This window comes from Hemitrygon akajei, chromosome 6, assembly GCF_048418815.1.
Source record: "Hemitrygon akajei chromosome 6, sHemAka1.3, whole genome shotgun sequence".
NCBI lineage: Eukaryota > Metazoa > Chordata > Chondrichthyes > Myliobatiformes > Dasyatidae > Hemitrygon > Hemitrygon akajei.
In genome coordinates, this window is record NC_133129.1 from 133258988 (window position 1) to 133275647 (window position 16660).

Below are 16660 nucleotides of genomic sequence, written 5' to 3' on the forward strand. Positions count from 1 at the left end.
ATAAAAGTGATACTTAAAGTGTAAAAACATGCAAACTAATTTAAGGAAGCATAACAGTTTCCTTCTATCTCAGAAAAAAGAAGATTCCCAGAATCAGTATTTTGGAATTGAAGCTCGTGAGGAGATCTTTAAGGAGTACATTCATCACACAAACGTGTCTCAGGGAAGATATGCTGTTTGTAAATTGCACAGTGTCACAGAATCAACCAGGTATTGACATTATCTAATTATTTATATGTACTCAATAATTTGTCAAGTATGTCTGATTCATATCATTATATAAGGTGCAGTAATGGAGTTAGACAGATCATTTTGGAACCATAATGTGCAATTAGACTACAAGTGATAATTTTGTATTTGATCATTGAAGAGAGCAGTTAAGAATACTCATCATCTCTAAATAGTTATGTAATATTGTAGACAGATGTGGCACTTATCAATTTCATGGCTGTATCACATCCCCACCATCCACCCTATGCCATGTTTCCAAAGTCCTGACCATATTTACCAATCTTTTTTTTTCAGTGCCTGGCTGTATGTAACTTGTAACTCTTCAAAGTCTCTGAAGTTCCTGTTTAAATGTCCCTTCTTTACATTATTCTTGTAAGAGACTTTATCCTTGGTAAATGAGTTACGTGTCTTGGATGACTTCAACTCTACTATCAACCGTGCAACATTGCTTTCCACTGTTCATTTACTGCTGGGTTTCTTTTCTCTGTCCTCTCCTGGGATCCTAATGATACTGTTCAGCCAGAGCAATATTGGGCCATATATAGGGCAAATGGTTGAGTCTGATTGTATTTTTTCCAAACACACCATTATACATGTCATATCCCTTGCCTGCCATCATCGCTGCTGTATATAAGGAATCCTATTCTTTATTCTTATCACACTCACTCCCATTCTTTTCCTCAAAATCTTCTTCACCACTGTAGTATTTAGAGGCTGCTGCTTAAGAAAACAAATAACAGAAGCAAAGCTAGTAACAAAACATGCAGGGACAACAGATCTTTTATTAAAGGCAGTCAAAGCAGAATTAAATGCAAGTTGGGAACCCATCTGGGAAAATGGCTCTACCTAATCATTTAGCAGTTTTAAGTGTGTATGTGTGTAAAATATATCTCTCTAACCTGCCCTCCAAAAGCTGTCAAGATTTCATAACCCTTGATGACCATTTCCATTCCACATGTGCATTTTCAACCCCACACATCCACCCATATGGTGGACTTGTTACTCACTAACACATTTCTGTTTCAACTTTTTTAAAATGGAATGAATGACCTACTTGGTCGCTCTCACTCTCTCTCTCTCTCACGCACGCACACACACACACACACACACACACACACACACACACACACACACACACACACACACACACACACACACACACACACACACACACACACACACACACACACACACACACACACACACACACACACACACACACACACACACACACACACGAATATTAGTATGAACTTTAATTAAGCCATATGGAATCTCATGCACAGCAATGATTTTTTTCTCAGAATTATAAATAGATAAAACTAATGGCATTCATAAGTGCAAATAATCCAGAATTATCAAGAAATGATCCATAAAATTACAGACTAAAATGAATAACTCACAGAATGCAAGTGCTCTGAGAAGACTGAGTGGGTTCATTTATTCTTCTATAGATACAGCATTTGTCATTTTTGGAGAATTCTTGCATATTACCCTCAGCTAATATGTTAATTTTTTTGTTCATTGCAGAATACGAATTATAAATTTTATTCTGTGGAAAACAAAGTGTCCAAAGAATGGTGATAAAAAGGGTAAACAACATATTTTTACTAATATACAGAAGCCTGTAGGACAAATTGACTAATGCCACAAAGTTGCAGGTGTGCAATTAAGTATGTACATTGCTGTCTCAAGTTATGAAGGCTGCTCTTAATTTTGAAATTAATCAGTGGAAATTCTATTTTAAATAATATTTCTTGCAATAATAACTATAATTATCACAATACCAATTTCATTGTTGATCTTAGTGGACTTCTGCTATTTTGTTTCAGGTAAATTTTATTGTTCCTATAAAACGTGCTTCTATTGTACTACATCTTCTATTTGTCATCTCTGTAAGCTAGATTTTACCAGTCTCAGGCAAACTTGAGAGGTAAGTAGAGTTGAGAAGGGCTGGATAAATAGGTGCCATTGTTTAGCCAGGAGCAGCTGTACTGTTTTCTACATGTTCCCACCTTCACCAAAGCAACATAGTAATTTTTACATACAATAGGTACAAAGGTAAAGAAACCATACCACTCACAGAAAATTGCAGTTTTGAGATTCCCAACCATATCTCCACTCATTTGTGCACCAGCTTGCTTAATATTTACTGTAATATTAAAGTTGATCTTGACAGTCTGCTTATCTGGATTAAGTAAGATTATTGTTTCCTTAAATGCTTTAGAAATAGTTTATAAACATTTTTTTGACTGAAATGTATAGGACATAACTTTAAGGTTCATAGAACACAAATCAGAAAGGTAGCAGATTGACTCATTTTTGGAGGACACAGATGAAGTGAAATGGGCAAACATGGGATGGAATGGAGATATGAAGTGATAATTTTGGATGAAAGGATGAGATGTGGTAGAAGGATGAGGTGCTGTGGGGTAACAGTGCATTATAGTTTCAGAGGGTTTTTGCTAAAGTATTTGGGAATTCTTAACTTTATAAACTAAGGCCAATCATGTACTTCCTTCTTAACTACACAAAAAATACATTTTCATTACCACTGGCACGTATCCCGTGACCGGGTTAAAGAACCATCAGAAATGGAAAATTCTTTGGTGTCTGGTATCACTAGTAACTAATAGTGTTTATTAGTAAACTACGCAATACAGTAATATAAAATGCAAAAATATATGAAACAGGTTAGCAATGATATATACAGAAGTGTTGAAATAGGAACCAAAACCAGGCTCTTTCAAACCTAGGGGTAAATGGGTACAGTCTTACGATTATATGTAAGAAAGGTCAGTTCAATGCACGAGGTTGCTGTTGTTGGTAAGAGAGAGAGATTTGTAATCCAAAGGCGCATGTTGTGAGAAGGCAATTATGTCCATATTCCAAAATAACAATAGCAGTAGGTTTTATCTCTGAAGTCGTTCCACTCCACACACGAAGTATCACCGACAGTGATCTTCAATGAATATCCTTTCAACCCAAGTGGAATTCACACCGGAATTCAGCTATGGGTCATCCCAAAGTGGTGGCCACAGGATACTCAAACAGAATCCACATATGGATTATCACCAACAGTAGTTTATCATTGAGGTACCATCTTCAAGTGGTAAAACTACCAACCCAGGCCAGGATTATCACACACACGAGGAAATCTGCAGATGCTGAAACTTCAAACAACACACACAAAATGCTGGTGGAACACAGCAGGCCAGGCAGCATCTATAGGGAGAAGCACTGTCGATGTTTCGAGCCGAGACCCTTCACCAGGTCTCTCTCTCTCTCTCTCTCTCTCTCTCTCTCTCCCTCTCTCTTTGTAACAGCTCAGTATCCAAAAGCCAGTCTCATTCTCCCGACATTTTAAAGTGATTGTCCACAGAAAATATGAACCCTAGGGGTACATAACACCACTAACTTGAATTTCTCTCTCCTTATTCTTCTAACTGTTTGTTTTTACTGCCAAATGCCATTGTTTCTTTTACCAGCCGCCCTTTTTTATCTAATCCATACTTACTTTGTAATCATCCAGATCATTTTGCTTTTTTCCAGTTATATTTATTTTTATCTCTTGTCTTGCATCACATTTATTTCATTTGCGCTAAAACTTAAAACCCATGTGTGGTTTCACAGTTTTTCTGACTTTGTATCTCTTTTTAATTTTTTCAACCTCACCCATGTCTAATTTTGGAAGAATTGACTCCCCATCTGGAAACTTGTGTAAATGTGCTTTGCAATGGTCAGCAATCATCTAGAAAGTGGTGATTTATGACTGCATTGCTATTGGTAGAAACAGAGCGATATCTTATTTCATGTTTTAATTTCATTTTAGACAGCATTTCTCTGAGGAAGTTATTGAAAGATGGTGCATTTCAGGCAGTCTTCCCTCTTCATGAGGTAAATAATATTCTTTATTCTGCATTTATTTGGTGCCTTATCATGTGTGGGAACATATACAATGAAATATTTTTGCATGTAGGCAAATTTACCAGGCAATTCTATAGTGAAAACCAACAGCCAATAAATGAAATGATTAATCTGGTTTTAGTCCAATAGTCGCAGAAATCTTTTTTTTTACAATCATTTGAACTAGGAGATATGATCTTAATTTAACATTTCATGAAATGACTGCATTGAAATTCTCTTGAATTAGACTGAATCTGTTTCATTGATGGATTGTGTAATGTTTAATGAGCTCTACCTTCAACTTAATAAAAAAGAAAACAATCTTTTAAAATAATTTTACCGTGTTTTAAAAGAAGATCTAAGTGTAACTATGCTATAATGTCATCATCATGGAAATTGCAGGAAATATTCTGTTGAATGTGGAGGCTCATGGAGTAGAAGGTAAAGACTAGGGGAACCCTATCCTTGTTCTTTCCTGAAGGAGAAAAGGTGAAAGCAGAGGCCTAGGAAATGGAAAAATTTTCCAATCAAGTTTGTGTCATTATTAATGAAAGAAGGGTAGCCTTGATAGAGTTACCAGTGAAACTCTGAATAAAGGCAACAAATAAAATTCATAATAATTTAATTTTTGAAGAAAAGCTGCAATTTTAAGGAAAGAACTAAAGAAAAAATTGTTAGAGTAATGTCATCCCCATCAAGCAATTCTCTTTGCGGTATTGCTGTTCATGGACTGCACTGCAGTGGCTGTCAAGGTACAGACTGCTATCAACTTTTAGCTTGAGATCCTTCTAGGATGCACTGACCATGGCCAACTAATCATGTTAAGATATCAATGAAGACGGTCACAAATCCCCATTCTTCAACACCCCCATGTTTATCTTTGTTGCTGACCATCAAACTGGTAATGGTGGGAAAACAAAAGCAGCCAAAGGTCAAATACTCTGAAAGTAAAGCCAACTTTATTTATTTATTTATTATTTAGATACAGCACGGAATAGGTCCTTTCTGGCCCTTCAAGCCACATAGCCCAGCAATACCCTGATTTAATCTGAGCCTAATCATTGGCAAATTTTATAGTGACCAAAGAATCTATCAACTGGATGTGTTTGCCCCGTGGCAGGAAGCCGGAGCACCTGGACGAAACCCACGTAATCACGAGGAGAAAGTACAAACTCCTTACAGGCTGCGGCGGGAATTGAACTTAGGTTGACTGTATTGTAAAGTGTTGTGCTAACCACTACACTACCATGCCACCCATTTATAAATCAAGTTGTACAAAAAAATATACAAATACAAAATAATTACTTTTTACATGCATTCCATGTACCTTTCACTATCCTGGTATTTCTATGCAGCAGCTAATTACTACTTAAACAGTAACTACTCTCAGTCATTAGCAAAATGATTAAAGTGTTGCCAAGTGCTTTTAAGTGGCATTTATTCATCCATAACTTACTCACCATTAGTCAGATTTTTGCCAGGCCCACCTTGGCCGTTGTTCAATTGTGAAACAAAGAACTGAATTCCAGAGATGCAGTGTGAATATCAATGCTTAACTTGATCAGATGTGGCATCAAGGAGCCAAATAAAATTTATGTTAATGGATATCTAAGGATTAACATCCAACAGTACCTTTCACAAAGTAGGATGAATCTAGGTGTTGAAGGCCAATTATCACAGCAGGAGTTCTTTAGAGCAGTGTCCCTAGCCCAATTATCTTCATTTGTTTTATCAGCAATATTTTTTTCATGATAAAGCCCCATACTGTAAAGATGATAAGTCTACTTTTATAGACAACTATGTGGGACCTCGTGTTACTATCACATACACTCTAGCACATGCAAGAGAAAACTCAATGCCTACGTACCTTTGGTGGACAGGCTGGACCCAAGAGTCAGCAAGAGCAAGACATAGACTTTGACCCTCAATGTAGAGTCTACTCCTTCCGTCAAAGCATAGGTAGGTAAATGCTCTGTGACAAAATATATATCAAGAATTATAGTAAGATAAATAATCTATTACCTCAATGGAGACTCTACTCCTCCCCTCAAGCCATATGGCAGGTTCACCTACCTGGGCAGCATCATTTGGCAGGATGGTGGAGCCAAGGATGACATCTAGCAAAGCTAGAAGCATCTTCAGATCAATGACCAACATGTGTGGATCACTATGTATAGTGTCCACATCAAGGTGAAGCTGTACCAGAGTTGTGTTCTGCCCACACTCTTGTATGGGTCAGAATGCTGGCACATGACAGAGAACGACTGTCACCATTCGACACCATGAGCCTCCAGAAGATCCTTTGCATTTTCTGGTTAAGAAAGCTCTCCAACCACACCCTACTCTTCAGTGTCATCAAGAGGACATGGCCACAATCATCATGAAGAAATGTTGGAGATGGATGTTGTACGTGATGAGAAGAGAGGCCAACTCCATCATCAAGACAGCACATCATTGGACTCCTGAAGGGCAGAGGAAACTCCTGAAGGGGGAGCAAGTACAACTTAGCATCATGCTGTAGAGATGGAAATGAGGACCCTGAACCACACCTACAGCACAATAGAGAAGATGGGCAAGGACAGACAGAGATGGAGGACCTTCATTGCTGCCCTAAATGTCAGCAGTATAATGGGCAGTAATTAAGTAAATATTTGGGATAGAACAATCAAATCATATTGCAGGGTCCAAACTCAAAACTGGTGGAAGAAACCTTTCAAAATGAACAGCTGTATATACAAATTGAGCCCAGATAAAAGTTCTGTTAAAATATATACCAGGAATTATAGTCAAATAATTAATCTATTACCTGAAAGTTTTCACTAATTTATACATTAGTCAGGACTGACAAGATAATTATGTTCCCGTATGTTCACTGATGATTGTACAATGTTCAATTTCTATGTAACTCATCAACAAGTTATGCGTACGAACAGCAGGTCCAAGTCAACATTCAGGCAAAGGTTGGTAGGTAGCAACAAACATCTTCACCACAATAACAATAGCCAATTGTGATCTATAACATGAGAGAGTCTAATCACCTGCTCTTGACATCCAATGGCTTTGCAATCATTGAGTCTCTCCTGACCAATATTTTGAGGGAGTTCACCTTTGACCAGAAATACAACTAGATCTGACAGATAAAAAAAGCATGGCTACAAGGGAGTGTCAGAGATGATTGTGAATGAGTAAATTCCTTTCACCCTGAGCCTTTCCACAAGTCAGCAGTGGAATGAAATACTTCCCATTGCACTAGATGAGTACAGCTCCAACTTCACTTGACAAAATCCATAACAAGCTATCCACTTGAATGGTATCCTATCTATAACCTTAAGCATTCATTCCCTCTGCATCAGAATACAAAAAGTGCAGTATATACTGTTATGATTTGTAATTTCAAAGCATTAAACTACTTAAAAGGAAGACATAGGAGTCCAAGAATGCAGGTCTAACTTTGTGTTTACTTTAAGCAAGGCACGCATGTATCATGCAGTAGCGTGTTGTATGCAATTCAGGTATTTATACATATAACTTCTAATGATCTATTTAAACAAACAAGAATGCTTAATCAACCAATGTATATATACAAGATTACTCAAGTATTACTTAAATACTAAATACACAACACTCCTCCCTAATTAGCTATAAACACCAACTCATTAGAGAATGCATCTCAACTATATACACAGTATCCTATATAGTACAACTACTATATAGACATCCACAGCAGAGTAAGTTTTAAATTATCCCATTTAATCACTGTGGAGGATTCCTTACTCTTGTGCAATGGATCTCAGCAGTGTGCTCCTTATACAAAACTCTGCACTTTTGTAACTTGGTCAGATTGGGATCTGGAAGTGTGCCTGCACTATCAATGTAAGAGGAAGCAACTCAGAAAATTGAATGTCTTGAACAGCTGGATTGATCTCTGAGCAACATACAAATTATTCAATAACTGGAAGCCAAAAGATTTAAGTGGAGCTTTGCAAGACTTGGGCATTTTTGTCCTTTCAGGACGTGAACACGATGTGGCAGGTTGAAGCTGGAGTTCCCCTTCCAATATGCCTATTAAAATTTTCCAGTTGGATTCAGATGCTTCAGCAGGAGAAGAACATTGTTTATGTGAAAGGGGGGTCACTCTGCTTGGCAGGTGAGACTAGCGGCTGTGAAACAATCTCAGGTTCTGGGGCCTCCTCCATGGTGTTTGTGGGAGTTGACACTGAGGCTGCAGGAAGTGGTTCTGACGGTTCTTGACCTTTTCTCACTTTATGGTTTGAGCATCTTGTCCTTGAGAAGGGGCATTCACTTCACTGGAGAATTCTCTTATTAATTCTTCTATTACTCCCTTTACGATCAGATCTCTCCACTTGGCTTCTGCATCCACAACATCATCTGACAAATTCTCTACTTATCATCGCCGATGATTCCTTTCTTCCTCACCTCCCATTCTTCCAGCTGCGCTTTGGTTTTTGTATCTACTTGTACAAGCAGCTTTTCGTCTCCCACTTGAAGTTCAGGCAATAACCTGAATACATGCAGAGTGGATTCTGGTTCTTTATACTCACAAAAGCTGAAATTTCCTGAAGCTGCTTGAAGTCTTTTCCAGCAAGTAATTACTTGATTAACATATCAAAACTTTTCTCAGATACGCTGCCTACAAAAACTGTTGTAGCCGGAACACTGCTTTTGTCACTTTCATGCCTCTTTTGAGCAGCATGGCCCTTCCTTTGTCCAATGTGCTTTCCAACTAGAGGCACAGGGATTGATACCAACACCTGTTTTTCCTCTGTTGGGCAACTGTTCATGGTTTACAGCATGGAGGCATTTGTGGCATCATCCAGAACCTTTCTGAATTTGCTTACAAATGGCTCATTGTAGGGGATGTGGTATGGAAATTGTGGATGGATCTCCAATAAAATTGTAGTTGCCACAGCCAGTCAGCCCACACAGTGCTGGCCCTGTTTTATTTTACCACATACAAGCTTAATGTGGCTAGTTAGTTGTTGTATTTCACAGTTACGAATGTCATTCTCATAGGAGTAATCTTTTCTCCAGTATACGTTCTTAGTTGGAAATCTGCAGGCTTCAGTTTGGTATCTTTGAAATGCTGCTCAAACTCATTTTGTGGAATGACTGGAACAGCTGAACCAGTATCTAATTACTTTTTAATTAATTTGCTGTTCACTCCTGGCATTAGCCATATTGCTTGTCTGTTGTTAATTTTTACATTGTAAATCTCAAGGCTATGCAGTCCTGTGTCACTCCCATTATTATCAGATTTATCATCAACAGCATGCAGATTTGTGCTCCTTTTTGAAATGTAACTTGGCTTTTTATCTTTTCTATGCAGCATGCTTTTTGGTTATGTCCTATTTTGTTGCATTATCTGGAAGTTTTGACTTTAAACTTGCATTGGTCTGGTGTATGTGAGCCCCTGCCACAATGGTAACACAATTTGTTTGGCCAGGCTGGTTTCTGTGTAGACACTACATTTTTGTGCAACTTAATTGTGCCTCTGTCTGCAGTTTCCATTGAAACACTTTTTCATCTGTCCATTTAGAAGTGAGTTGAGCTTCAGTTAGGAGCCATTTTTGAATGTTTTTTTCTGTAAGATTCCACAAACTAAACAATTTCTCAGTGCATCATTAAGCCCATTACCAAACTGACAATGCACAGATAATCTCTTCAGTTCAATCACTTACGCTGAAATAGATTCCCCTTCTTTTTGATTCCACTTCTGAAACCTAAAGTGTTCTGTAATCAACAATGGCTTAGGTTTAAATGTTCCTGCATTTCTGCTGGTTTGGTTGGAGCAGTTAAACTTCAAAGCACTTATTTCTCATTAGCTATTTCATTTGCTTCAGAATATTGTTGATTTAGCTCAGCATAGGTATTCCAGTTACCTTTCGTGTAATCAAACACGACAATTTTTTACTACGTAGCTAGCCATTTCTGCTTTTATTTATGATTATTATCACCTGGTGCTCACTCTTTATGAATCCATGAATTCTTCCATTTTCTGCCTTATAAAAAAATACACGATCATGTCCTTCTTTAACCATCTCTCGCTGTGTTTTAACAGGTCAACAGTCGTATTGGGTTCATTTTAAAAGTACCTTATTGCCAATGTTATGTTTTGTAGCTTCAAATCATTAAACCTATTCAAAGGAAGACACAGGAGTCCAGCAATGTGGGTATAATTTTAAGTGAGGCTCATATATATCATGTGGTAGTGTCATGACAAATACAATTCAGGTATTTATACAGATAACTCATAATGAATCATTTAAATGAACGAGAATGCTAAATCAACCAATATATATATACAAGATGATTTAAATATTACTAAAATATTAAATACACAACACATGCCATTTACAAAGCTGCTTAGAGAGCACTTCCCAGATATTTGTTCTTTGTCAATAAGACAGATAGCATCATATCTGCAGTTTCTTCTCCAAATCTCAAATCATTTGGACAGAAGTAAATCAGCATTCTTCATCATCACTGGATCTAAATCTCTGAACTGTTATAATGACTGAATGTTGACTTATTCTATGCAACACCCACGCAGAAGTAGCTCACCAAATGAACTGTGATATTTCAAGAAAGGGGCTGAACACCAGCATCTCAAGGTCATCATCAAGTAATGATGACTGATCAAATAATTGATAAGTATATAAGAGCCAAGCATTCAGAGGACACACCATAAGTGAACAGTGCACAGATGATTTCTGCTTGTATGGTGTCAAAACGTTTCAAATGGATTGTCGAGATCGGAGAACAACTCAAACCAAATATCAACCCATTTTCGAGTTATTTCCATTCTATTTATGTTCAGCATGTGTTTTCACGTTTCTGGAGAAGGCCCTTGAGATATCTGTCACAATAAAAGTGTTGCAGTATGTTTCTGCTGCATGATAGAAGAGCCCAGTCATGCAAATTTTTAGCAGGAAAGATAGGAATTTGCAAAAGATGTTGTTAATCCTCAGTAATTTGAGTAATCTTTTGACATTCTGGTTTGTTTTTGTTTTGCATAGCAGAATAATTCTGAGAAAGGAGGCAAGTTGCGACATGAATGGGCGAAGTGGAAATGCTTATTTAAGAAACAACCCATTAATGAAATAAGGTAAAGTGAAACTTGTTGTATGATTTTCAACTTTAAACTGTGTTTGTAGACATGTGTGCTGTTGAATGAAATTATACAATATTGCACAGAGTAATATGTAAAGCATTCTAGTAGGGAGAGCAAAAATGACAAAATTAATTGAAAAAGTGCAGTACCAAAGTGGGTACAGAACCAGAGGAGAAGATGCACACAGTAGAAAGTGGGAGAAGAGGTTAGGAATGTGGTCAAAAAGGGATAGGGAATCCTGGATAATTTGGGAAGAGGTACAGAGTACAAAAGCAACAAAATTATGCTGATTCTCTATATTCACTGTCCTGGGATCTTGGAAGAGAAGGCTGGCAACTCCAAGTCCAAGTGGAATAGTTGAAATTTTCTGTCATGTGCCTATGAATTCATGATGCTGTGCATGAATCAAGGGTGTACAGTAGATGTCTCAGATATCCTATCTGTGCATCAACACTCATGGATTCCAATCACTGAGTGCAAAATTGCAGTGAATTGCACGAATCATCTAAGCCAGTTCTTCTCAATTGATTTCAGTTAAGGACAATGACAATAGGGAAATGGGGAAAATAACATTACTATTTTTAAATTCTTTTCATCACTTAATGTTTTTTCATTGTTTGGCTGCAACATTTCTAAGGATCTGTGTAGTTTAATAGGTTAAGACATTGGCTTTCATATGAAAAAGCGGTTTAAGATGGCACTACTGAAGATGGATGACAACTTACTAATGGTTCATAAAGCAAGAAGTACAACCAATCACTTTATTAATAATACTTTCTCTGTGAAAGTAGTGGTAAACATTCACCACAACCAATGAAGAGGCGAGCGAAGGCAAGGCTGGCTCGAGGGTCGAGACATGCAGGTGCGATGCAAAGTCAGAGCAAGGTTGAGGCATGTTCAAGGAGTACTTTGAACTTTGAATTTATGGTCAGAGCGAGGTTGAGAAATGGTTGTGATGGAGTTGGGGCTTGCGAAGCAGAGAAAAGTCGGAGTGCAGGAGTTTCGGAACCCATTCACCTAAACTGAGATCTAGATCTGATTGATTTAAGTGGCTGGCCAGTTTGGAAAGGTCGGGTTTGGGTTGAAACATGGCGACGAGCTCCAGGCCCAGAGTGTATCAATGTGACAGGGCCCTGATCCTAGTGCAAAGGATGACCCAATGTTTGGATGATCTAAATGCTGGACTGGATGGATTGAAATAGCAGGGTGTCAGGACCAGAGGCAAGGGTTAGGCCAATTTTGCTTGCTGCTCTATTACAAATTTTACTCCATTCTCTGCGGCACTAAGGCTGAGGCTGTAGTACTGCTCCAGCTGCTCTGGCCTTCATGCCTATGGACTACCTTTGGTTCTGAATGCCGTTCTTTGCTTTTATTGTTGCACAATTTGTGTTTTTTTCTCTCTTTCTCTGCATCAGGTGTTTGTTAGTCTTTTTTAAAATGGGTTCTTTCAGATTTCTTGTTTTGTGGCTGCCTGTAAGGAGACAAATCTCAAGGTTGCATAATATATGTATGGCATCCATTAGTCTTGCGAGACCATGGATCTGTGCCTGGAAGGACTTCTCCAGGGCGCAGGGCTGTGCAAGGTTATATGGAAGACCAGCTGTTGCCCATGCAGCACATCTCCCCTCTCCACGCCACCGATGTTGTCCAAGGGAAGGGCAAGGGCTGATACAGTTTGGCACCAGTGTCATCGCAGGAGTTGCCAGAATGAGGTTGAAGACAACGTCGGACTGCCTTAGGGACTCCAGCTCTGGATTTGTCCTCAGGGTTTACTCCCGAAGCCTTTCCCATGAGTGGGTATGGCTGCAAGACAGCAGAGGTTTGAAATCAGAGTTTTCCCTCTCTTTGATGGACTGCCTTCCCAGGCTGATGAGCTCCATCCACCCGAATGCACAATATATATTGTTACGGACTCAGCAACAATAAATATATGAGTGAGGCAGGGATTTTTATAACAAATAACACGTTTATTAAACACTGAAAACAAACCCCCCAAAAGTAAACAAACCACTCACGTAACTGGAAATCAGCTGCTGTGCGGCAGCTTAAACAGTTCTTAAAGCAATGAAGCTTAAACAGTTCTTAAAGCGATGTTGCAAAAACAGTTCTTCAAAGTAGTATTGCAAAAGTTCAAAATGCTCACAGTCTATTTAAGGAGAGGCTTATTAAGACGTTTTAAGTTCTCTTTCACGTCGTGTTGCTTTGGTTCCCAAATTGAACTTTTCCCACGAAGAATTTACGTAGATGGACAAATGGAACGGCTTAAAGGCACTGACCTTTCCTTTACAGAACTGTTCCCAATCCTTTCTGCTATTTCACAGGGATTAACACGAGAACAGTCAACAAATTCCTTCCGAATGAGGATCAAACAAGGTCAAACCTGTTTCACCATAGAAATCGATTCTCCTCGATCTTTTAACTCCCGAACTCCGATCTTCACTCTCCACTGATTCTCAACTAGCAGTATTATAAAGAAACTGCTGGCAATGACCTTTTAAACTTTAGGCATTAGATAAAACTTCATCTTTCAACTAAACTGCGTCATAACATTAAATCACGCAGTGGCATGAAGTCAACATGGCAAATCCAGCCACGAACTGCCCCTCCTCACAGGGAGGGGTCCTCCTTTTATACACTGTAAAAAAAAACCTGTCACATGACCTCTACTGGCGGGAAAATGACATCACTCCACCATCACAAGACCATTACCTCAAGTCCAGTATAGCTTCAACCCCAGTCACGTGATAAGGGTACGTAACACCTCCCTCCAAAAAAGAATTTCTGTCAAGAACAAAAATTTTAACATTTACAAGAAAAACAAATGTATAAATTTTATAACATACACAATATACAATACAGTATCATCATATAACATCTTACCATACAGTAGGAGTGTTACAATTGTAAAAAAACCACTCCATAAAAAAATTACATTGTACATTCAACATCGAGATAGACAATCAGCAACCACATTATCTTTACCTTTAATATGAGTTATCACAATATTGTACTTTTTTAACATCAAACTCCAATTTAATAATCTTCTGTTTTTGTTTTTCATCTTACTCAGAAAAACTATGATTAGTGTAAACAATGAGTGGTTTTTGAGTTGTACCAACATATACCTCAGAATATTCTAAAGCTAAAACAAGAGATAACAATCCCTTCTCTATTGTCGAATAATTTCTTTGATGCTTATTGTTACGTACCCCGTAACTGGGTCACTTACCAGCAAACATAGAGAGGTCCGTTGAAGTCTGATGGTACTATTTTTAACAGTATTTATTGATAAAAATACACAAAAAATAATATCAATGCAAACACACAGATAAGATAAGTCATCAATACTAAATCTAAAAGCGCGGGTATAATAATAATCAATAAGAAATAGCTCTATTGTTGTCTAGGGGATAATGTATTGTCCGATGGAAATATAAAAGTCACTTTAGTTCATTCCAGCTGCAGCTTTTTGGTTGGAGAGAAAGACGGGTTAAAACTTGCCCATTCCTTTTATGATGTCAATCCTTCGAGAGTCGTTGGGAGTTGATTTCCCCGTTGTTAGCTAAAAACCGTTCTTCCGTGGTAAAGGCCACCGATTCCGGGGCAAATGGAAACGGACGCACGTGGCCTTCCACTGGTTTTTGCTATTACGGGATCGCTAGCGTTTCTTTTGGTGTGTCTGAGGGGCTGTTCCCACAGACCCTCTTTTTATCCTGACTCACAGGGTCTCAGGTGTCAATCAGGTTGGGATGATGCAATCCCTCCACCAACCTCCTCCTCGGTTCATTGCCTGGGGGCTTCGATGCATCGTACAGGATGCAATACACAAGTCCGTCTCCAAGAGACAATAGCCGGTATCAATGGGTCCGCCTTTCGGAGGCCAGGACACATTCCAACTCTTTGTGGATTCTGCATGTCTTTCTCTCATTTCCTGTGTCTCCTGAACTGACTTAATAGTGATCTTGCGATTCTCACAAAGAAGGGGGCTACCCCGCACCCTTTGGCCCCTCAGAGCTGTGGCACATTTGTAACACCCCCTTTCTTCAAAGCGTTTTCACCAGCGGTGAAAACGAAGTAGTACAGAGTCTTACAGGATTTTAGAATCTAACACAATACAAAAGCTTTTCCTTTTCACTACAGAGTAATACAGTTATACATTCAACTCAGCATCTAGATGGTTACCAATTACAATTGTCACTTCCTTTAATACCTTAACATCTTGTACCCTACTAAAGTCTTGTAGCATCAGACTCCAATTTAGTAACCACCTATTTTTTTCTTCAGCAAATAAAACTAAAGAGTTGTGATCTTAAGCTTACGTGTATACTACAAAAGTTCATGCAAATACTAATCGTTATGTTGCTTTCAAACTTAACAGGCAGGCTTCCATGGGGGTTGTCTTTTATTATTCACAGGCTTTGTCGAAATCCCTTAAAACCGGTTTCTGCTATTTAAAAATGGCGTCCCCATTAACCCTCGTCTCTTTTCCGGTTAGTTCCCACGTGGGGAGCTTGGGTACCCTGGCGAAATAGGCTTTCGCCCGCTTCTTTCATAGGAGTTATTTTATCAACACTGTGTCCCAAACTTAGACCATCTTCTGAATTTCCACCCAATTCTTTAATTTTACGCAAGTTGCTAGCTTTCTCTTCAGGACCCTTCAGGCTATTAGTTTTCAGTTCGAACTCTTTGTTCAAGCAGCATTTCAAATTCTGCCTTTTCACACCACACCCTGGAATAACAATAGCATGGGGGGCCCCGTCATCTTCCAACTCAACCTGTAAGTGATCCGCAGGTTTTAAATTTTCTTCATTCGATTGGGGAACTACATATTTCCCGTTTCCTTCAATGATGATACTCATCTCCCCACTTTTGATCTCCGCATTAACTTTTAACACACCTTCGAGCACAAACACCTGGGAACTCTCACTTCCCACTATTACCAAGGTTAACCCTTTCTTCGCTGAACCAAGTCTATCTGACCCACAAGGACTGCCTTCCTTGTCAACTGAATCAAATACCTCAGACTTTTTCTGAGCTTCATTACTAGGGTCAGTACCATGTGCATCCACATCTTGGACACACTCCAACGGGACATTTGCCTCTTCCAGGTTTTCAATACCCGTACCCGGTCCAAACTCTAAATTCCCCTGATTCTCCCAGCTACTCTCTGGGCAACTCCCTTCCGGAGTAAACTCAACCCCGCGGGCTGAAACAACCTCATCTGCCAACCCAGCAGACTTCTTCAAGGTAAGGGCACCCTTTTCATCTAGGACTGCCCTCATTTCATTATCGGGAACACCTTTAGAATTTTCAACTTCTTCAAACAGTTCTGCCAAACCAGACAGATCATCCATGTCCAACTCTGGACCTTTTAACAGCTCTATCTGTTTC

The 16660-nt window shown here is 38.8% G+C and overlaps 1 protein-coding gene across 4 annotated transcripts in view; it reads left to right on the forward strand.

Moving 5' to 3' along the window:
* Window positions 1-16660, forward strand: part of LOC140729489 (anoctamin-9-like) — a 128133-nt gene that overhangs the window by 30101 nt on the left and 81372 nt on the right. For 2 of the 4 annotated variants that reach the window (XM_073049271.1, XM_073049274.1), the window contains exons 4-7: window positions 74-210; window positions 1762-1823; window positions 4064-4128; window positions 11175-11263. In XM_073049271.1, the coding sequence (XP_072905372.1) occupies window positions 74-210; window positions 1762-1823; window positions 4064-4128; window positions 11175-11263 (353 nt within the window). The remainder of the gene's footprint in view (window positions 1-73; window positions 211-1761; window positions 1824-4063; window positions 4129-11174; window positions 11264-16660) is intronic. The other 2 variants (XM_073049273.1, XM_073049275.1) reach the window with 2 other exon arrangements.